At 37.8% G+C, this 23423-nt stretch overlaps 1 protein-coding gene across 2 annotated transcripts in view; it reads left to right on the top strand.

The window, feature by feature from the left end:
- Positions 1–19744, top strand: part of atrnl1b (attractin-like 1b) — a 66567-nt gene extending 46823 nt beyond the window's left edge. For both annotated transcript variants that reach the window (XM_038735372.1, XM_038735371.1), the window contains exons 26-29: positions 382–460; positions 8894–9001; positions 16260–16374; positions 17896–19744. In XM_038735372.1, the coding sequence (XP_038591300.1) occupies positions 382–460; positions 8894–9001; positions 16260–16374; positions 17896–18020 (427 nt within the window). In that variant the 3' untranslated portion in view covers positions 18021–19744. The remainder of the gene's footprint in view (positions 1–381; positions 461–8893; positions 9002–16259; positions 16375–17895) is intronic.
- The last annotated feature ends 3679 nt before the right edge of the window (positions 19745–23423 follow it).

The following is a 23423-nucleotide window of genomic DNA, read 5'->3' as shown; positions in this document are numbered from 1 at the left end:
AAATATTCACTCTGATAAGAAATCAGTGTGCTACCTCTTCATATCATCTCCTTGGTTTTATGTTTCGATATATGTTGTCCTTCTTCAATAGCAGTGATGATGTTATGATGATGATATGTTACATTTTCCTTGTGTTCCTTTGGACACAGTGAATTACTTCTGGTCGGCAGAAAGTAACCAAGTTATTCACTGTGTCCACTGAGAGAGCATGCAGAACTATTGAATTACATCTGGCGTGTGACAATGTAAAGACAGGGATTATTGCAACATGGTGTCGTGAAACTCACCTGGGTTAGCTGCATGTTTATATTTAGTATCAGCAACAGAGATGCTTTAAATATAATCATCTTGCTTGATATTGTTGCCTCTATTTTATTCCAGTTGCTTTCTATCACTACTCCTGGTGGCAGCAGTGGTGTGGAAGATCAAACAGACCTGCTGGGCTTCACGGCGGAGAGAAGTAAGTCCATAAAACACATTCTGATAACGTGTGATATACACCTGACCACAGCAATATTTAAATAACTTCCAGATTCTTCAACACGTTAGCAAAGACAGTACGTTTTGCAAATATCATTGCTCAACATGATGGTTCCCAATCCTTCTGAAACACTTTTGCAACCTAAAGAAAACTGCATTTTAACACATAAGCCCTCATCTCTACACATTAGAAAGGCAAAGAGCACAAATAGCACAGTGCTGTTTTAATAGTATGGGTCTAAAAAAGAATTGCAAGAGGAGAAAGAAATTGTGATAAATTTATCTAAAATACAATTAATATGCTTAAGAGTCTTTTTGGATGGATTATTTAGTCTGAAACAAATATGGCTAAAAGTAGAGATGGTAATTCAGATAAATTAGGGATTTAAGTTAAATGGACTAGTGGAAAAAGCATGAAGAAGCGAGTAGAGCTGCTGTGAGTAAGGACGGGGATGGATAGAATGAAACATTAATATTCAGTGGTGGTGTGGAAGATGGGGTTGAGAAAAGATGGGAATGAAAAGGGGTGAAAGATGAGGTGATTGGCAGTGCGCATAAGAATGATACAGCACAGGAAATTGAGGAAGAGGGCAAACGTATGTAAATTCTCCGCACTTCCCTTAACCCAAACTGCATGGGGCGGTTGCTGGTTTCTGTAAGAGCAACCATCATTTCCATCTCTTCAGAGTGAACCCAGTATTCTCCTAGATGCTGTTTGATACTTAATAGCAAGAAGTTTAATTTGGTTCTCATCCAGCCTTATGACCCTCAGTCTACTAATAAAGCTCCTGCGATTTATTTCCCCTTTGGGGATGACATTGATAATCATAAGATCTGAATTTTATATCCTCTAATTGATATGTGAAAATAAACAAGAATGATAGCTACCATGACTATGAATCATGCCTATCCAAAGAATTAAAGTCAATAAAAATTAATGCAGACAGATGGGCTCACATCATTGAAATTCTGCTCACTTTTCCCATCTGCTCTTAGCATTCCTATCATCTGTTTGTCACTGCCCTTCAGCAGCCAGATGAAAATGGATAAATGGTTAAATAAAAATCTCCATTTCTTAATTTAAGGTGATTGAAAAGGTTTGTCATTGAAGGCACAAAATATGATCATTTGTAGTGATAATTGCTGAACTAGTTATGGTCCGATTTTAAATCCTGTCTGAGAAAATAGCTTTTGTGTATGAATTGTGGCATCCGGTGCCTCACTTATGTAAGTACTTGTGTCTGAAGATGTTTCTTGTAGCTAAAATTTCAAACAACTGTTCTGCATGCCTCATACTGCAATCAGTGTAACCTTTTTCTGTGTTGATCCAGGCCTGTTTGCTCCTGTTTTGACCATTTGTATGGAATTTGATTTCTTACAACTAAAGCTAAGATGCAAGTGGTTCAGCTACTGAGAGGGATCCAACAATCCTGTGGATAACCTCCAATTTGGATCCTTTTCTCATTTTTGTTTAATAAGCTCTATTATCAGTATCTGACAGGTGCAGACTGAATCAATCTTTAAAAAAAAACAACAACAGAAAACAAGATAGTCTGTCTGCAGCTCTGGCTGCTCATTGGACAATTATACACAAATCCTTCTATGTGTCTTCGAAAGGACTCTGCTTTGGTGTTTGCTTTTCTTTAAGTGATACTGGACATTGAAAATTCTCCATTTTAAAGTGGGCACTCAGCTTTAGATACATGATAAACAAAACTGTATTGCTGCTGTGTTGATTTTGATCCTTTTTTAAAAAAAATTTTTTTTACTGTCCATCGTGAGTCCCACGTTGTAATGGGAGTGCAATGTTAAATCGATGGACTAACCTTTTAATTTGAGGGAGTAATAAGCAAATGCTGCTTAATTCAAATTACCAGCATCAGCTAACCATTATTATATAAATCATCAAGCTAGTGATGGCATTCATGAATAATTATTTGTCACACTGGTAGTCATGGTAGACATTTTAGGTTGCATACATACAACATTCTGTCGGTACTGATGTGAAGTGATAACAGTGAGAAGAGTTTCAGTGTGATCACTAACTTGTGTTGAGACAGCACCAAGACCTGTACGATATTAGATTAACTGATTTGGTTCCTGCCAATGTTGTCCATTCGTGCACTGATTCACTGAGCATCGTGTCCAGTTAATTTGAAAGGGCTTGTGGACAGGCCCATGCACTTAGGAGGCTTGTCCAAATACAGAGTGAAGGCATTTGGGCTGGAAGCCATCTAATGCTCACAAGCCTCCATCTGACATAAGGACGTGGAATAAACGAGTCCTAATGAGGCGTCTAGTGATAGCAGAGACAATAATGATACACTGAGCCAGCCAAGTGGCATATGGATGTCTGGTACTGATTGAACTTTTGAATGTTTTTTTTATTGGCTTTCTGGCGTGAAACCTATGTTAGCACTTCTCGGTTGTGCTAGGTCTAAAGAGCAATGTGTTTATACACAATTTTTTTACTAGAAACATTTGATGAATATTTGTACATATTGAAGTAAGCATTGTCTGTATGTCATTTTGAAAATTAGCTGCGGATGGAGGAGAGAATAATAACCGCTAACAGCCTCTCAGAAACTTAAAGCCATGAGGTACTAAATTTGTAATTCCTGGTATTGGCCTAATATTACAAAGCTGATCTTTTACCACATTAATGCACTAATTGGATAAGGGCTTTTCTTTTTTTTTCAGGAGTTGAAAGGACTTAGTACCAAAGGTACAGCTGTTAATAATAATAATTTAGCTGAGGATATGTGACGAGACTTGGATGGAGACTTGGAGTGGGGTGACAAAGGGATGAAAAGACAACAGCTGTAAATGCCACGGAGGACGGCGAGGGCTGACCTCTTTGAAGCTACCTGTGGGGGGAACAGATGGGAGGGGGCGCTGACATTTCACAAGACTGCGCACAGAGATGTTTCACACACAACCATGTGGATGTATCTAATGCAGTCTCCCCTCTCTTTATCTCTCTCACACGCTCGTACAAACACGCAGAGACGCATCTCATACACACTAGAAACATATGTGCTGACCATCAAGTAGAGCGGTGATGTTTTTACTGGCACTTAAAACTATTATTGAGCAGCAGTTACCATAAAAAGGACCATTATTTTTTTGCAGCATCTTTAAGCATACCATTTACTCAGTCCACCAGTAACTAATTAGCTTCTGTTTATTGATAGCTATTATCAGGCCATAGATGTTGCCCTGGCCATGACATTGGTAATGGCTGTGGCCAGTTTGTGACTTAAACAGCTTAAACAAGATGGTGACGAATGTAAAGGCCAAGAGCAAGGGCTATGTTGTTTCTATAATGGTGTGTCACTGATAGGCTGTAGGGATGGCAATGTCGGTTGGTCTGTGAGACTAAAATATCGCAATAACTATTGGATGGATGAATGCTACTCTGGTGATCCTCCTTTCCTCTAGCACCACCAACAAGTGATATATTTTAGCATTTAGTAAATTGATTGCCAAGAAATTTTGTTCCATCATACCATGATGATGAAATGAATAACAGTCTAAACTAAGTGGTTAACTTGGCAAACATTTGACGGGCTTAACATCAGCACGTTAGCTTGAGCGTGACAGGAGGTTGATGTTAGCATTAGGTTCAAAACACTGCTGTGCCAGAGTACAGACTCACAGAGGCGCTAACATGGCTGTAGACTCTTAGCGGGAATTGAAACTGCTGGTGGCTGCGTTGGTGGTGAAATACAATCCAGGAAGTCCAATTTGAGAAATAGATAAAACAGTATAAGTACAGAAATACACAGTTTATGTTACAAAGTAATCTACCAGGGATGTCTACTTGCATATATTTGATTGGCAGATCAAGTGGTATTGCGGCCGGGCAGATTTTGAGTCGGGTACATTTTTTTTCTGGATGACCCTGTGATTTATGTTTTTGCCTTCTGCTTTGGCACGCCTGCTGTGTTGCCCTCATTCAAATGAATGAAATGGCTTTTTCATGCAGAGCTGAAGTGCGTTTTCTGTAAAAGACACCCTTTTTATATGCTGGCAGCGCAAACCTTTGCGGAAAACCCAATTATCAGTTACTTAAAAATGATCATAAACAGACCCATTTTGATTAAGCCCGCTCGATTGTCTAATAAGCTATTACGCTTGCATTGACAAAACTGAAAGGAACACATTACTTACCACACCAATTCTCCCATGTCCCCCTGTAGACTTGGCGTAATCCCACGTTCTGCTCTTCCCTTAACAGAGCTCAATCAGCAGTCATCGATTGCTATAATAAGATTATCCTACTCTTCAGCCCCTGGTCACCTTGATTGTCCCTTGTTCAGTTGAAAGTTTGCACTCTAAAAAAATCCTCTAAAGTTAAGATGATGAAGTATGGCTGTGATGAGTTCAACTTGGGTTATAGCTTACCCTTGGAAGCTTAGATGCTGACCCACTAATGAGTAAAACAGAATGACAGGAATACCAAAAGTTAACATGTATTTAATTATTTATATTTTATGTTAGAATTATTACTTTACACAACCACAATAATACATATTTTACTTATTTCTGGATGAGTTCTTGGTACTTTAGCCTACGCAAAACGACATGGCAGTCTACTAGACTGGATATCTTCATTTAGTCATCAGCCTTCAGTCCGTTAATCGCTATGTGTGTGTGTGTGTGTGTGTGTGTGTGTGTGAGTGTGTGTGTAGATTGTGAAAGCATACATCAACATGCAGTTAAGTAGTCAAAAAATGGAAACCACCAGAGAACGCACATTGTCATTTGCTTATATGTTAAACTGAACACTAAATGACGCCGCCTGTAGGTACAGCCAATAATCTTTGAAAAGGACAAAGTGACCTGCTTATGTGTAGAATATACTCAGAGGCGGGTTAAAACTTGCCCTTTTATAGAATCCAATGAAGGGAACAAAATGCTGTATTCACAAGACAGATAATACATGCAATCACTTGCCAAATTAATCAACCTGCATAGCAAGGCGCGCTGCATGCCGACCCTTATCACAACCGTGAATGGCTCCAGCTTGTATTCTTGACCAAATGCACTCTTGTGTTTTGTCATTAACTTAGTATTCATTTCTAGAACCTCTCTGGCATTGTCCTGGCCCTTTTGAAGTATTATATTCCCTGCACATTTTGTATGCCTGCGCCGGACACAGAGCAAAGTGTTAGCGTTCCCTGACTTGGCTTTTGGTCACTTCTTATGCTTTGTTGCTTTAAATGAATCCTCCAACATAAATAACATTACTGCTATCTGACATTTAGGATGAATGTTGTTGGATTTGAAGCATTTGTGTTGGCAACCATAATAAGCCGTGAGCTGTTTTCTTGTTTTGCACCAACCCCACTAGGCCCTCCGTCCTGCTTTTATCTTTTCGGAAAGGGCAAAATTTCTCATTTTGACCTGCAGTGGCCCAGCATCTCAAATCTGTAGGTTTGATGTTGCTGCTTTGATGTTTAATAGTAGAGATGTACAACATGGACCCTTAGATTTAAAGTTTAAAAATCAGACCTACAAAAAGAAAAATCAATCAGGTGATCAATCTCAATTTCACATGGCTGTTGTTTTTTTTTTTTCTCAGCTTTACCTCCCCTAGGGAATGTTTTCAGAGTGATTCAGCAAAGCAATTCGTACACAGAACTGACCCGAACTTTCCACTCCTTCACTCCCCACCAGTGAAGGCTTGTCTGGAAAGGAATAGTTTAGTGTTCAAAATGCTTTAACATGGGCTGCGAGACAGTATTTATGATACACAGATCATATACACACTGACCATATTTCAAATTTTTAGCCTTTTTTCGTGTTGGTTTTATTTGAGAGGGGAAAGACTGGGCTTTTTGACAAATAGGTTATGCACATGGCCTAGCTGAGCTAAAGAACCCCTCTGAAGGACTGCAGGCGGCGTGTTTCGACTTTGCCACTGTGTGTGTTTTGTCACCTGCAATAAAGATTTATTTTACATTTTTGAGCATTAGATCATGTCATTACAGCTATTTGAAAGGGTATTGAACATTGTGTCATAATGTTAATTATCACTGTTGAATCTGCAAATTGAATATAACACACAGTCAATAAAGAATTATCCAAAGTGAATGCCATCTGTAACTATTAAAATAAATATCACTCTTGTATATAAAGGTGAAAATGAAAATTAAATGCATTGCGTTACATTGTTGTTTGCCATTTCAGGTGTTTCAAACAGGTTAGAGTGCATTTACTTTAAAAGTGTATTAATTATCGGCTAGGTTTGAGAACATGATGTTTTGATTCATTGTTTGGTAGCCAGCGTGAGGTCTTTTTTTAATTGAACCTTACAAAAAGCCACAGATTAAGGCTGTTGTTGAAGAACTGTCTGTGCAAGTATTAATAATGAGTCACTGTTAGCTCCCAAATATCCAATAAGGTTTTGACACATTAATTGAATACCACCATCACTTTTGAATGTTTTCCCGTGTACGCCCTCAACAGAGCGATAACAAAAAAAATCAATACACTGCTCTGACATACTCTTTGTAAACATATAGATGGAGTCCTTGATACTCCAAGATGTTGATTCAAAGCATCTTCTAAAGATTTTTTTTCACTTGTTCGTTTGTACAATGCTATCAACCTCTCCAGACCTCATCTAAATTTTGACAATTAATAGCCAGACTAATGAATACTTAATAATATTCAGAGTGAGTGAGGCTGACGCTCTGGACACAAGAATCCCAGGGTTTATTACTACACCAAGGACAAATTCCTACTGAGGAATAAGACCACAATAGAGCTCAACATTCCCATACAGCTGACCCAAACAGGCACATTTTTTCAAACGGATGATGTGAGTTGAGTTTTAAAGTGCTTAGAGTGTTTGAAAAAAGATAGATATTCCTCTGTTGTAGGATGAGTTGATGTATCATTACGCCATACAATGAATATTTTTGTTTTTCATTTTAAACCTTATTTGACTAAGTGAAATTTACTTCCTACTATGATTTAAGTACATTTTTCAGTAAACTTCTGTTTCCTGGGCAGACTATTTGCCCCACCACCTTAGTGACTGAATGTCAAGCTTTCCATTCTCGTATGGCAGTTTCCAATGATACAGAGGCAGATTTCCACATGAAATTCTCAGTCATTTTAAAAATAATGTGCCCTTGATTTTAGACAGCAGTAGACAAAAGCAGGCTTCTAATTTCTAGCAGACTACCATTGCTTTGTCGGCTCAAATGACAACAGTCGCTGGCAGATTTTAGCAGCTATTGATAGCTTGTTTCCTCAGCTAACATTAGCTCCACGAGTTGAAAACGGTGTCTCTGGCTTTAATGTTTCCAGCTCACATTTTTTAAAATGAAAATCCCCATAAAAGGGCTCTTAAATATGCACTTGTTTGCTTTATACATGATACTGTGCTAAAAGACGAACACTGTCAGCATTGCATACGCTTAGAGAGGCATCCAGGACAGGCTTCCACACAGTGGGGAATTACTACACAGTTGATTTACTATTAAGAACAGAGCTTTTTTTTATTGTGACCTAGAACACCACAAAATGTAGTTAGCTAATAAAATGCCCCTTGGCCTCAAAAGTAACATGAGTTACTACTGTAATGCTAGGTAGTAAGCTAGTTAGCCAGACAAACTAACGTTTGCAGCTTACATTTAAGCAAACCCTTTTTAATTTATGTCTTACATATTTGCTCTTGTGTTTTTGGATTTGGAAAGGATAAAAAAACACCACCCTCCAAACTCTTTAAATAACGAATATCGTTCTTACTCTAAATTCATTTTTACAGTATTTGCATGTGTACTTTATGACTACATAGATTTGTATGAAATTGTTTTTATGTTTATGTGCATGTAGAACTTCAGAGAAGTACAAAGGAAAGGCAGGTTATAAGGCCGATCATCACAGTGGCTTGATGGGCTCAGTAATCTGAAGTACAATTAGATCTTAATGTAGCACACTAAAGCTCATCACAAATCCAATACCAATCAGTGATGTCCTTGGCACTAAAATGGTGGCCTGTTTCGATATTGATCAGACACTGCATTGCTGATGAAAGTGTGGCGCTAGTTGTTTTACAATATTGATTAGTGGGGAACGAGAAGCTATTTTCTGATCAGTTTAAGCAACAGAAATGGTATAACTTTTGGGCACTAACCTAAACAAAGCGTTTCTGTGCCGAACCCTTGAGGGAATCCTTTGTATTTGTCTGTGCTGGTATACTGTATGTGGAAATGAAATATCATGTTGCAAACTGCTGCAATCAAATTAATTGATTGAATTGATCTGCTGATGATTTTCAGCTTCATAATGTATTGGCATGTAAAATATTACTTTACTATTTCTCACTTCTTTCTATATTTATCTATTGCTGATTGGACTATGTTTTGCTCATTTCTCATCTGTGTCGATATTACAGCAGCTGATGAGAGAGCGTCAGCAGATGGCCAGTCGTCCATTTGCCTCAGTTGCTGTTGCACTGGATGCCAGGGGAGAACAAACAGAACTGTTGCAGCCTGTGGTTGATGTGAGTAATGCTTGTCTGCTTAAGACACACACACACACACACACAAAATATTATCAAACTTGTGCCAATACAGTGTATGCAATAAATGGTAAATTGGTATAAATGTTCCCAATTTATACAAGCAAGCTTAGATGCCTTAGTGCTTCTATTGACATACAGCAGTAGTGCTACGTAATTAGACTGTATTTTGCAGTACTCAACCAGCTCATGCATTCTCCTCGAGATATGTCAGCTTTTTATCCGTTCACCATATCAATAACAAATACTCTCTTGCCATGCCCCTCTTCTTAATATGAACTGTCCTCTTCAATCAGGGCTACAGACTTGCTGACATTTTTTAATCGAACCAGCATCTTTAATGTGAAGTGATGTCATGATGCCAAGATTTGTATAGATTTTTCTAAAGATTTTTTCATGGTTGTTTTAATTTCTTACAAAGAAAAGGTGGTCACTCCTTAGAAAAAGCATCACTGCATTGGAAAGGTATTGCTCTGATTTTAAAGTCAGGAGCATTTTATTATTGTGTTTTTGTTGTCCTTAGTGTTTATTTTACTACATGTTTTTATTTTGGCTAATTTGCACGTCTGGAATTCTCTGTACTGACCAGTTGGTAGTTCACATCTTCATACCTTTTAATACCACCCGTACAAACAGGAAGTAGAGAAGAACTCTGGCACTAAGCACAGTCTAGGACTCGATGCCACTTGGGATAAAACAGTACCTTAAAGCAATATGAAGCTACATCCTCAAATTGACTTCGCAGGACCAACAGTGTTTCCTCAGGCGGGGCCATCTCAGTGTCACCTGCTGCTGAGAGAAATAAAATCACTGTGGCAATCAGTAAAGAGGTGCTACATTAGCTATTTGTGTAGGCTGAGTGGTACTCACTATGCATTATGGTATTGTGAAGGGCAATGTAAAGAATAAAAGAGGAGAAAAACAATGCTTCTTAGCTGTCTGAGTGCACTTTATTGCTGCACTCTTAAAGCAGTGAATTACAACCGGAATCTGAAAAGTGTTGGAAACCCCTTTACCTTGATTTGAGTAAAATGTTAATTACATACTTGTCAGTGAGATGTCTGTGTCTTTTATTTAATAATTTATTCCAGCCCTCCCCTTCTTGCACAGAAACCAAAGACAGTGTTCCTGTTATAGAGTGCATTAAGGTAGAGACTTTGCATTCACTGGAGAGTACTGCTGAGAGTCTGAGAGTCCCAAGCTGTTTTGGAAGCGATAACTGGAAAACGAACACATCTCCAGTCTTCTGTTTCTTGACACTTTCAAGATGCAGAGTGAACCTGTGAATGCTTGACTTTTAATTTCACTTAGATGTCCATACAGCTTTGAAGGAAGTTTACTATAAAATTATTGTTGCAGAAAACACCGGAGACCTTTGTTGGTTTAGAAATAACTTGCATGCCTGTTTCCTACATTTTTTACACATTTTGCATATTATTGGCACCTACCAAAACATATGGTATCCGGTGAATTAAGCATACAAGGGTACAAACAAGCAACTTTCTTGCCCCAAACAAAAGTATAATTGTCAAGGATCATAATGATAATGAATTAATTGAGTGCTATTTTGTTAATCATTGCCATTCCAGATTTTCCTGTGGTTTAAAATCCCATTCAACAATATGTGAGGGCAGCACAGCCTTAGTGTCTGATGATAATTCAAGATGTGCAGTAGCCAAATCCGACATGAGCACCTTGTATGCTTCCTGAAAGATCATATACAGTTATATGATCTTGCAGTGAAGCAGAGGAAAAATAACTATGTTAATAATACACAATACACATTTCTATGTTGAAAATATTTTTCAGAGCTCTTATTGCCAATCCTGCATGCATTTAGACATTTATACACATTTGCCCAACATGCAATTTCTTAGGTGTTTCTTACTATAATATATTAAGAAGTTTATTTTTATTTTAAGCTTCCAGGGGATTAAAATGATTTGCATCAAGTAGATGCGTCTATATCTCATATATTTGTATATCTGGAAGCACATTATCATACTCACACAGCCTTTGTCAGGTTTTCAAATATGTCAGTGTAGTTTGGACTCATTCCTTGAGCAAAATCTAATCTACATGGTTTCAAATGTGCAAATGCATGTGTTGGACCACATACAGCTCCGTTGCATAGCTTGGCGCAAGCTGAAGGTGAACCATATGTAACTAGCCTAATTCTCTTTTATAAAGGTTAATTGGTCAGCATCTGGCACCACTTTATTGGAAATATTTGTTGATATCAAAGAGGACACGGATGCCACGCCTAGCATCACTGGTTTCCTATTTGTTTCACCAGCCCTGTTTGTACTTTTAACTTGGACCCACTCATTCACTGAGTCAATGCAAACAAGACTACTTGTATAGGTAATGTAAGCATATATATATATAGCACAAAATGCAAGAGTTGCATACAGTACAGGGGAAATTGAAAGTCTTGAGGTTTTCTTAAGGTAAAATGTTCTGTTAGGGGCATGGAATTCATTTTTGCATCATAACCACACTGGTGCAGCTTTACAGGAAGCTGAAGTGCCAAATGTCTCCCCACACACATGAAAACACATGAAAACATTTAAGAACTTATTCTGTGATTGTTCTGTCAGCAGTGATCTCACTGCATTAGTTAGTACCAGCTCTCTGTCACTAAGACTTTGCAGACCCTCCAGCTGGCCTGAGAGAAAATAAAAACAGCCTTTGTGCCCATTTCCTCCATTGTTTTGTCAGTTTTAAATCCCAAGAGATGGACATTGCTTTTAGTGACCAAGATGTCAGCAGCTGTTGGACAGCGAGCCAGCCGAGTCCAAACACTGCAGGCCTAGGCCTTGATATCACAGATGTCTCTATTCACTATGGCTGGCATTCAACATATGGCACCACTAACGGACAGCTAGTATGATGGATGACACCTGTCAGCAGGGGAAAAGAAAGCAGATACATTGTGTGTGTGCGTGTATGCAAGTTTATGTGCTTGGATGGCTATGAATGACCATAATACAGTCCTCGTGCTTGATTAATGCTTAGTAGAAAGGCATGCTGTGTAAACCTTCTTTGGAAAGATATGAAAATGGACGGTGCAGTTTAAAAAAAAAAAAAAACCTTGATAGAAAATGCCACCCCAATGATTGAAATGGAATAAAATGATTTATTAATGTTTTTATTTTCCTCTGCATTGTAGAAATGCTTCCGTTATCTCAGATTAATAAAAGCATTTCACAGATAAAATGAGAGAGAGCAAGAAAAAAGAAGGCGATTTAATTATGCTATGCTTATTGTTGCCTTTCACCCAAAATAAAAATGTGTTACTTTGCTGTAATGGCAAAAATCATGGCATTGTGTGTGACAGTACTTGCATAGATAAGTATTGTTCCATAAATAGCGCAGCAAAGAATCTGATGTGGAAATGCACACTCTAAGGTTAGTCATCATTTGGTTATTTAATTGACAGACAGCATTGCGAAAAGGCATTATGTGCCACAAAGTTACTAGTAATAATACTTATACTAATACTACTACTACCATTTATATCAATACTATTACTAGTCGACTTTGTGTATAATTTAAGTCCATAGCTTGCCTGGTGATTGGTACATGGTGCTGAAGAACATGAGAAAGAGCTGTCTGCAGAGTAACATGGCCGCAGCGAGAGTTAGCAAACGGGTCGCGTATGTGTTTGGATTAACAAGACTTGAGCATCTACAGCGATGCTAGCGGCTCTATGAGGTTGTAACTTAAGTACAGCAGTGCTATGAGCTAAATGCTAACACGTCTTAGTTAAGCAACTGTTGCTAATTGCCGCTAAACAACAACAAGGTACAACAATAAGTTTACAAGGTTGTTTATAAGTCATTCAACGGTAAAAGGCTGCATAACGAAATGGAATTTGTAGTTCCTTCGCGCTACACACACACACACACACACACACACATAATTAAGTGTAGGTCTAAATTAAAATATGGTAACATGTAAAATAAAACAATGCAGTTATTCATGTACATATATACCCTACATACATGTATAAGACCCAGAACATTCCACAGTGCATTTGCATTTGGGGTGAATGTAAACAGCAGCAACCAGATGATAATATGAAAGTTTCATCTTCACAATTAACAGTCTGGCATTTGGGATACAGAGTCCTTCTTGACTGCATTTGAGCACCAAGTCAAAACACGAGCTTCAGCTTCAGCTGATGGAAAAGTCATTACAAAATAAAATTTTTACCTAATGGGGGCGCTAAATGAAAAATCAGGGGATACCCAAAGTTGGTGGGATTCATCATGTGGGGATCATGAATTTCTGTGTGACATTTCATCTTAATTTCTCGCCGTTCAGCAGTTGAGATATTTCAGCCTTGACCAAAGTAGTGGACCGATAAACCATTAAACCTCTAGAAGTAGCACTTGCCATGTATTTAAATACTATTTGATTAATATTATGGTGTTAGTATTTCACAATGATTGAGACAGTATTTTTTACATATACGATACAGAAGTGTTGGAACAAGTCTTAAAACCAGAATTTTGTCACAGTGTTTACTAATTTGTATCAGCTATGATTTTTCACCCAGTGATCCACTAAAGTATAGCTTGCAGTGGAATCTGCTTTAATCAGTAAATAAAGTCAGCATTGGTTAAATTGGCTCCCTTGTATGAACGTGGCTTATATAGCTATTCATTAGCAGGATCACTTCAGTGGTTGTGGAATGGCTGGCAATTTAATTGCCCTTGTATGTCAGCTGTAGATCTAATCTAATATGTGCCTCTCTATCATCAATTTACCTAAAAAGATGCACAAGAATATTGTGTTCCGATCGTTCTGGCCTAATTGGACTGAGTAAGAATGCACATAAACAGTCTGTCAGTTTCGAACCTGCCTGCAATACAGAAACATGTCTTGTGTGTGCAGTCCAGTCCTCTCATGTCTGAAATTGGATTTGCTTTCACATGGTGCCTATGAAGGTTTTGAGTCATTCAGAGCATTACATATAAAATATGTACTTGATATGTATGTATATATATGTACTTAATACTTGATGTGCAGTCTTGAGAAGACACTTGAGGCCCCCTGGACTAATGAATGTATGAAGTTTGTCTTTACAGTTGATCCATGGGTTACATATAAATTAGTCTTAAAGTTGAGTATGCATTAGTTATATGGCCTGAGTAAAAACTGTATAAATCTTGGGTTTCCTAGAAGAGCTTATTAACAATTAGAGTTTGTCTGTGTCACATACTTATTTGTACTCTGGTCTGCCTTTTTATTTTTATTTCTCCACCTTTGTCCTGCTCCCCATTCTCCCTCATCTTTCTGTCCCTCTGTGTTAGTTCCAGCTGATTAGAAGTACAGGGAAATGGAAAACAACCTGGGCCAATGTTGACAGCATTCATAACCTCCAGAAATTATCTGAATTCTGCAAAGAGGGCTCTGTTGTGATGAAGGACAAATCCAGTTCCGCTCAGAATCAACATTCAATAGTGTGCTTGTTAAAGTTTGCCATGTTTATACACTACAATTCTTCATAAAAAGAAACATTTACTCCTTTGACTACAGAGTGTGTTCATTGATAAGCTAACTAATCATTAGCTTTACCTTGAATTAGCTCCTTTATCTGGACAAACTTATCAGTAAATAATTTGCAGTACAATGTGCCCTGAAAGATGCTCCATTCATACTTGTCCACCTTTTTTCAGTGTCTGTAAACTAAAAACTGTAACTTAAACTAAGGAAAAGTAATATATTGCGCACAAGCTTGGCTAGTTTTTCTGCTTGCATGACAGACACGCTAATATAATAGCCTATGCATGTTTTATTAGATTACAAAATAGCCAAACATTGGCCAGGTGTAGTTGGGAAGGTTTTGGTTGAACAATGCTGTGCTAACTAGCTGCCATAAGCAGCTATGCTATTAATTTTAAGAACTCTTAAACACACCAAACACTACACTGTTATTATTCCTGGACATATTTGTTTTTTTTGGTTTGGGTTGATTCTTTTAGTTGAGCTTTTAAGAAGTTGTCAAATATTTGACGTTTCAGTTTCTCTCCTTATCTGTGGTGTGCTGAGAAGAAATGTTCATCCATACTGTCTGTATTATGAGGTTAATCATGTTAAATGGCTTTTTTAACACCTCCAGTGTCACTGAGTAACTAAGAAACTTACTGTAGTTGTGAACTATGGCATTTGAAGTGGCAAACTTAATTGGAAGTTGCATGGGGTATTACACTGCATGCTTCATTTGATTAAATTACTCCACGTGGCAAAGAGTGGGTGAAACAGTACCTTCACATGCATTTACATCAGATGTTATGTTAAATATATTTTGTCCCTTGACAGCTCGAACAAATCTGTGTGTAACTTTTGGTGCTCAATGTATCATTTATACTTAACATACGTGTATATTTCGTATATCAAGGTTTTTGGAGTAAATTCTCATTCAAAATACACAAATAAGCTGCTTTTTTTGCAGAGGGGAAAATATACAACAAAAAAATTAATTGGAACATCTTAATACAAATTAGTTCATCCTGATTCTCTCATGTTTTAATCTACTTGTGCATCCCTGTTTTTGGACCATTTTGCCTCTTGTCAACTCTCTCATCTTCATTTTAAATTCAGTCAAACAAAGAAGAAAAAAAGAAAAAAACCTCAGCTCTATTCAGACATGTTATTATTCCCCAATTTCTATCCCCTCATCCAAAACATGCTGTGAAACCCTTGACATTCATTATCAGGATGACATGTTTTTCACGCTTGAGACAAGCAGTTTTGGCCATTAACTCCGAGGGTAGGTCATTGCCTCGACACGTGGACTGTCTGACAGGGACACACACAAGTGTTTTCATTGTGTGACCAATAGAACCATTTGTCTCAGGAGGAGGGTGTCTCGTCTTAAATGCAGCAACTCCAGCAGCTGATATCAGTGACCGTTGGTCCCATAAAATAAAAAAATAAAATTCTGCAGAAAACAACTATCAAGACTTTTCAAGTATGACTGTCGCATCACTGCAAAATGTATGTCAACCAAAAGATCCTGTGTTAGTGTGCCAATCAAGTCGATTTAAGGACTTCTATCAAGCATTCTGTTTCACATAAAATACTATTATTGGTGTTGTCTGTGCAGGATACAGCTTTCCATAGTCAATATTTTTACTGTAAAATCCTAATAAACCAGTGAACGTTTTTATGTTTTTGGAAAGTTAACCGTCTTTCATAGTCATCTGGATGATTTTATCTGTCTTCTCAGGGTGCACCCAAACCGGTTGCGATGGAGCCTTGTTCTGGAGGGAAAGCTGCTGTGTTGACTGTCCTCATGCGTCTGCCCTCCGGGCCCTCAGGCTTACCTCCCCCAGGACAATCAGGTAACTCACACGCAAACAATAACTGTCATTTTGATGTCAACATTTTTCTTATTTTGATTCAAATGTATAAGCTTTGCAGTATGCAGCAAGTGTCTTTAAAGACCACACTTACCAGAGATCTTGAAAAGATGTAACTTCCAAACAACATCTTTTCAAAAACAATGAATACATGTCACGTACAGCCAGTGTTGGGAGTAATGTGTTACAAAAGTAACGCAATTGACCCTTCGCTAAGCCATGCCCCGAATACGTAGATGGCCAATCACAGCGCAGTATAGGACTCTCTAACTGCTCTATTGACTTTAATGTAAAAGGAGTCGTTTTCTAGCTTTTTTTGCTGTATTTTTGCAAGATATGGTGAAACACTGTTCCTGGGGCACTTTTAATAGTTACAATAACTACCCAGAGAGGTTGAAAGGAGAAGTACTATTTAATCACTTTCCAAAACCTAAAACAAATCCAGGAAAAAGTTGGCTGTCTTATTGTTTCTAATGTAATATTAGTTAGCTAACACTAGCTAATTTACTACTGAATGTAACGTTGTTAAGCCCTGCTGTTCTGCTTTTTAATGATTGTAATAGTGACTTACCCAGCTGTACAGAAGCAGTGTTGATCCTTAATATCGTTGTCCTCTTTCTCAGTAGACAATAATAATAATATTACGGTGGTTCACTTTTACTCTGATTGGTAGGCTTTAGCTTCTGTCTTCTGTCACGTCACTTTGACAGCCTGAATTCAACCTTCAAATGCACAGTGCAACTGCAAGACTGTCTATTTCTTTTTTCCAAAAATTAGACAATATTTCTCCAGGGAGTGCAGTAATAGACAAAGACAGATAAAAGTCCAACAAATCCAACAGTTTGTAGGACTTCGCAACAGTAACGAAGGGGGGCGTGACTTAGTGAAGGGTCAATTACAGTAATGTATTGCCTTTTTCTGTAACGCCGTAATATAACACATTACTAAAAAAAAAAAAAAACAGTAATATTATACCCGTTACAATCTCACACGCATTTTGACCCGAAATTAAGTGGTGTTTTTTTTTGTTTTTTTTATAATTCACCAACACAGAGAAATATTTCCGCACCAGAAAAACAAATCCATGAGTAAAAGAGTAATGTTATTTCCTATTCCTAGAATCCGATGGTCCATATTGTAGGCAGCGTGCAAGTTATGGGGGAGCTCGGCTTAACATAGCTCCCCTGATGGATCATGCGTAAATAGATTTCTATAGGCTATGTGTTTATGCTTTAATGAATTACTTTCATGATTAGAGAGGCTGTTGTCAGTTTATCCTGACCGATCCTGTCAGAGTGTCGGAGATTCAAATAATCTGTGACATTATGCTGCTGTACCTCGTGCATAAATACACGTATTTCTTAATGGGGAGACGATTCATCCCATGTCAGCTGCAAAAGGTTGTACTTAAAATTGTGTGTTTGTCATGTCATGCAAAAAATACCTGTAAAATTTTGTTGTTTTCACCACCTCCACATTTTTCTCACTTTCTTCCTCCTTTAGGAATCATCGTTGCCAGTGCGCTGATAGACATTTCACAGCAGAAACCAACAGATTTTAAGGACAAGTCCCAGGTGTTAAAGAACCGAAAAGCCCTTCCTCCAGCACACCAAGGCACCTGCGTCTGAGGTTCAACTCGTCAATCCATTGGGTCCCTATTTAAACCATCAGAGGTCATATTGTTCCAACATGCCGCAGGTCCCAGTTGGAGGCCTTTCCAGAGACAAGACACGGCTACATGTAGAAGATTTAATTTGGCTGCTACCAACCAAGTTTTCACTAAAACTTGCCAAGTCCCAAGAGCACAACACTGCTTACCTTTGCCCAATTGCTCTGTTTCTACAGGTGATCAGAAACAACTTTTCCTCCACCTGCCTGACCCAAGTTTAACTGATTTCCTTCACACCGTGTAGAAAGTACAACGGATGGTGTAATAGATTGCTGGTAGATGTCCATTAAATACTGCCTATGAGGTTTCTGTGCTTCTTTTTGCTTGCCAACAAGTGGTTTTCTATGGTGCTAAAGCATTTAGTTATTATGACACTCCTGACTCTTATCTCAGCCTTTGCTGTAAGGACTGACTTCATTCTGCCTTTTTGTGGAGAAAAAGCTACACGCTAGGCCAGGACTCTCTTTAACACGCCGTGACCACTTTTGCCAATTAGCATCATCGATCTCTTTTAGCATTTACTGTATCATCCACCCAGCTAAAGCTAAAGTCTGTATTTTCTGTGGAATACATACAAATGCTGCAGAGACATGAGACTGCGATCACTACCAGCGGCGTGTGGGAGAACACTACAAACTGCAGGAGGCACGAATAAATCATCAGACATCAGACTGAAGCATGGAAAACCCCAAAACTTAAGAAAAAGTTAGGAGCATTTTATTACCAAACTGGAAGTTTCATTTGTTAAAAAATATTTTTTTCAGTGTGCCTACGGTTAAAGAAGTTGCAGAGAAACACTGAAGTTCTGTTCTGATTCTTCACTGTAGTTTGTTGTTGTATCATTTTGCTGTGCAACTTGGACATTAGGCTTTTGAACTTGCCCTTGGATTGGTGTGGTGGGTGGATGCCATGTAGGAGAAAAACCTCCATGCTCCTCTGGCTGTTTACTAATTTGTTTTGTAAGTTGTTTTTATTTTATTTTTAAAGAATCCTCTAAAGCTATGACTTTATTTTCATCTTTGAGTACAAGGAGTTGCGTTACCTTTTATAATGCCTTGGCTTTCCATGAACTCCTGAGGAGGAGGGGGCATGTTGATCTGCAGAATTTTAAAAGCTGTCGACCATTTTTACTCCACACTGAGCTGTACAGAGTCTTGTTGCAACAAATGTGAGTCTTTGTCACTCTTATCTCTTGAGATTTCATGGGTTTGTCAGGTTTTTATGACAGAAAGGCAAGAGATTATCATTTATTTTAGGGTTTGTCACCTGTTATTATATCTATGATAAAAGTCTTTTGCTACATTTGTGTAAAGAACATTTCTGTTAATATTTTGTTTTGATATTTAACAGATTCCTGTGTAATTGCGCATTTAACTTGATTTTATTGTTGAATTAAATCAGTTGTTTTAATGTCAATTCCTTTTGAACTGTGCATCTTTAAGGACTGTATGGGCATTGTCTTTTTGTTGCAAAGTGGTCATTATGATGCATTTCCTAAGGATAGTAAGCCAGCTAATGTGTTTTTATTTTGTGTTTGTAGAGTAATCCTATAACAGTGTCATTACACAGGAATCGGGGTCTCACTGTACCGTAAAAAAAAAAAGATGATAAACTGCATATCAGTAATCTTCTGTGTATTTTAAAGATGAACAACATGCCAGGAAATAAAAAAAAAAAAAAAAACCAGACCTGAAAATCTTTTTTCCACTACAGTCTTTTCGCATACATACACTACTTACAATACAACCATTGATTTGTACAGAATATTTCTTGATTGCCTATGCCTGTTTCTGGTGCTTTTGTCTCTGAAGCTTAAACCTACGATTTGTGATTGCATTCTGGTGTTCACTGTTCAACGCTGGTTGGTGATTGCCTCATCTAAGGATAATTATTCCCTCTGAAAGTGTCTGAGATAGAAATCCTGGTGGGGGGGGTTTAACACGGATACAATTGATCATGAAGTCCCTAAAATATATTTTGTACATAGAACTATCTATATAAGTTAAAGTGTGTGTGTGTGTGTGTGTGTGGTTATATACTTTCTTGGCTTGTACTTTCATTTTCAAATTTCTGTTTGAAGGGATGCATCTGAACAGCCTTTTTGAATTAACTCCAAGTAAAAGACTGCATTAAGTGACACTAATGAATTAAAAGATTAAAGCATTTTCTCAAGTTCCATTTGGTAGTTGAATTGGAATAAAGCAATAAAAGGCACATTTTTATATTTTATATACTTCTATGTTTTATATTTGCTTTTAGTAGTGCTTAAAAAATGACACCAAAACATCAGATGCAGACATTCAGCAGGCAAGTGGAAAAGCAAACCAATGCAAAGACACTGAGTCAAAAAGGAAAAGGTTGGTTAATTAGATGAATACATTATAAAACAAAATTATCCTGTATCCTTGCAAAGCAAACAAACATTACTAACCTTTTTCATTTATTTTGAGATTAAGAGTTTTGTCCTTCAGTGTGTGGACACCTTTCAGAGTGCTTGTGCTCCCTCTTCAACATCAGTGGTGTGCACTTTACAAAGGATGTAAAGAAAATGGATGCAGCCTGCCAAAGTGCTGGTCTGGATAATCCTCATTTTATACACAGTATCCTTAGTAGCTGCAGGCGCTCTTGGAGAAGAGCCACTCTAGCACCCTAAAGGAGTGTTTGTCATGTGCATATATTATTATGCTGTTGAAGTCAAGAAACCTGATCAACCCATTTAGTGCTACTGTATATATGAAGGGCACATACGCTGTATAATGCAAGTCCTTTATGATGAATTTATTGTTCAGATTTTACACAATGTTCCTTGGTCAGAATGGTCATTTCAATAGAATTAGGTCAATTAGACTTGTTACTTTAAACTCTTTCAAGTAGCAAGCATGCACTTTGAACAAAGGGGCTTTTCTGTTTGTGCAGTGTATCTGTATGATTTCTTCAATTCTCCAAAGGTGCGATGTATTTTCTTGAAAATGATACATAATGTTACCCAATTTTGTGGAATTGACGGCGTGCAGACAACCTGAAACTCAAAAAGCGAATGGGTGAGAAAGGGTAAAAGAGAATTTTTGAACAGTTATTATTGATTCATGAATGTGAGCAAAGACTGGCTGAGATGTTTAGAAGTTTCCACATGACAAACTTTAGCTATTTTTGGCCCTTTTCAATTACTGAGGGTAATAGATGTCATTCTTCAGAATTTCAGATTGTGTGACAGTAAACGCAAAAGTGTAAATCAGCTGACGTTGGCTTGACTTGGCTTCACACAATGTTCATCCCAGCAGTTTCAAGTTGTTGGTCACAGCACTGAGGAAGAGCTGATGACAGTTCTTACAGATATCCAATGCAGCACACCATGTATGTTATCTACATTTTCATATCATAGATATTGACAAGGTTTTAAGTTATTTGCTTTTAAACTCATAAAAAAGGACTTACTGAGCATGTCCTTAACTATGATAACACTGTAACATGCTAATAGGTGCATGTGAACACCAGGACCAGCTAATTGGCCCCGAGTCTGATAAAGTCTGAGGGTTTTTGAACAAAAAGGCGAGTGTCTGTTCCAAGGTGTGACTGGCTGTTATTTTTCAAAATGACAGTCAAGTGAACAGAGGTCATTGCTAAGCACTGGAAAGGGAATGTGCTGAAAATATTTGGAGTGACTGCTGTGCTGAACCTGGTGGTACTGGTGAAAAAGTGATACCCTGATGTTCATATTGTCTGGCTCTTAAAAAATAGCAACTTCTATTTTAATTCCAGAGAGTCAGCTAATAATGATAATAATGTTTAAATTCATTTCAAATTTAGGAATCTATTGCTTAGTTCACATTCAATTGACTTCTTCTCTTCCTATGTTTTGGGCAGTTTGCCACATATATATATTTGGATATTTTGTGGCATCATAATGCAAATATGTATTGTGTAGTTGTGTGTCATGCCTGATGTCAGCTGCCTGTGTGTTGGAGTAGGATGCAATGACGTCCACAGCCATGGTGCAAGTGCAGGCTGAAAGGGGAAGGAGAAATTAGGATTGCAGAGTTCTCTGAAGAATGTAAATTGATACCTAGCTATTCATTGTGTGAAAATTATGTAAACTCTGAATGCTACTTTACACTTTGCTTGCTTTTCGTTTAAACCTTTTCTTTAAAACCCTTGGGGCTTTTGTACCAGTGTTTTCAGAATATAACTCTTGGAAACAGACGCCGGGGCTGGCCCTTGCTTACAGCTCGGACTCTTGTTGGCTGTTGTAGGCTGTGAAAGGGACATGTGAGCTCCTATTTGGTCGGATTTGGTGTCACTCGAAAGGTCAGAGTTCAGCGGATAATTTGAATACAAGATATCATAGTTGTTTACATTCAGAGTTATTGCGGTTATAATGACATTCAAACAGTGTAGCTATCATATGAGGATGAAGTTAACATATCAGTTGTGTGCACATACCAAAAGCTGATTCCAAGGACCTGATGGCCCGCCAGCAGGCCGTTGGAATCAATATAGCAATATCTCCATTAAAACCATTAAACCAACTGATTGTAATGCAACTGAATATCTTCTAATACACCTGGAAAACAACTGTAACTTTAAATTTGATGAAAAGAAACTAATATACAACAGTTATTACAAACTTTTTCAAAAATATAACAGGCGATTGTCCATGTTTTGGCCATATTTACATATCTTAACTTTTATTGGGAGTTTTCTTCTAAACACATTCAAAAAACATAACGTTAAAGCTTCCAAAACATTGAAATATTGACCAATTGATCAACATTTTTATGCAAGTGGACTCTTTCTCTTCATATTGAGCAGACGAATAATTTGAAACCTAAGAGCTCAGGGGGATTGGGCAATACCAAGATGGCGGCCGGGCAATCTTTTCACACACAGAGAACAGCCTTTTTTGGACTGAAAACACTAAAAATGGCTAAATTAAGTCAGCGGTTGTAACTGTAAATGTATATTGGGGTGTTTGATGTTGTTATTATCCGGTTAATAATTCTGTGAGTTTTGTGATTTGAGTGATATGAGTTACACAGCTGATCAGAGCTGAAGCTGAGCTTTCTTTTGTGGTCGGACTGCGGCGTAGGACGAGATGAGAGATATCTGGATAGCAATAACTGCAGCCATGTACAGTGATTACAGAGCGAGTAATGTTGTGATATAAGTTCATTTAGATGCTTGTGTTTGATGTGTCTTTGGTATGGATTAAAATGGTTGGTTTGTGAAGCCTCCTAGCTTCAAAGAGGTGTGTGGCATGCATAGGGTGACAAAACACTAGGATGAGACATGGATTGCTCTTTTGCATTTTGTGCGAAAATCGATTGTCCTGCCATGTAAATATAACAAAGAAAGTCAAGCAATT

The sequence above is a fragment of the Micropterus salmoides genome, unplaced genomic scaffold (genome assembly GCF_014851395.1).
Source record: "Micropterus salmoides isolate LMB-PRFRI ecotype aquatic unplaced genomic scaffold, ASM1485139v1 Ms_hic_scaffold_21, whole genome shotgun sequence".
In the NCBI taxonomy this organism is placed as follows: domain Eukaryota; kingdom Metazoa; phylum Chordata; class Actinopteri; order Centrarchiformes; family Centrarchidae; genus Micropterus; species Micropterus salmoides.
This window is presented reverse-complemented; position numbering and strand designations above follow the sequence as displayed.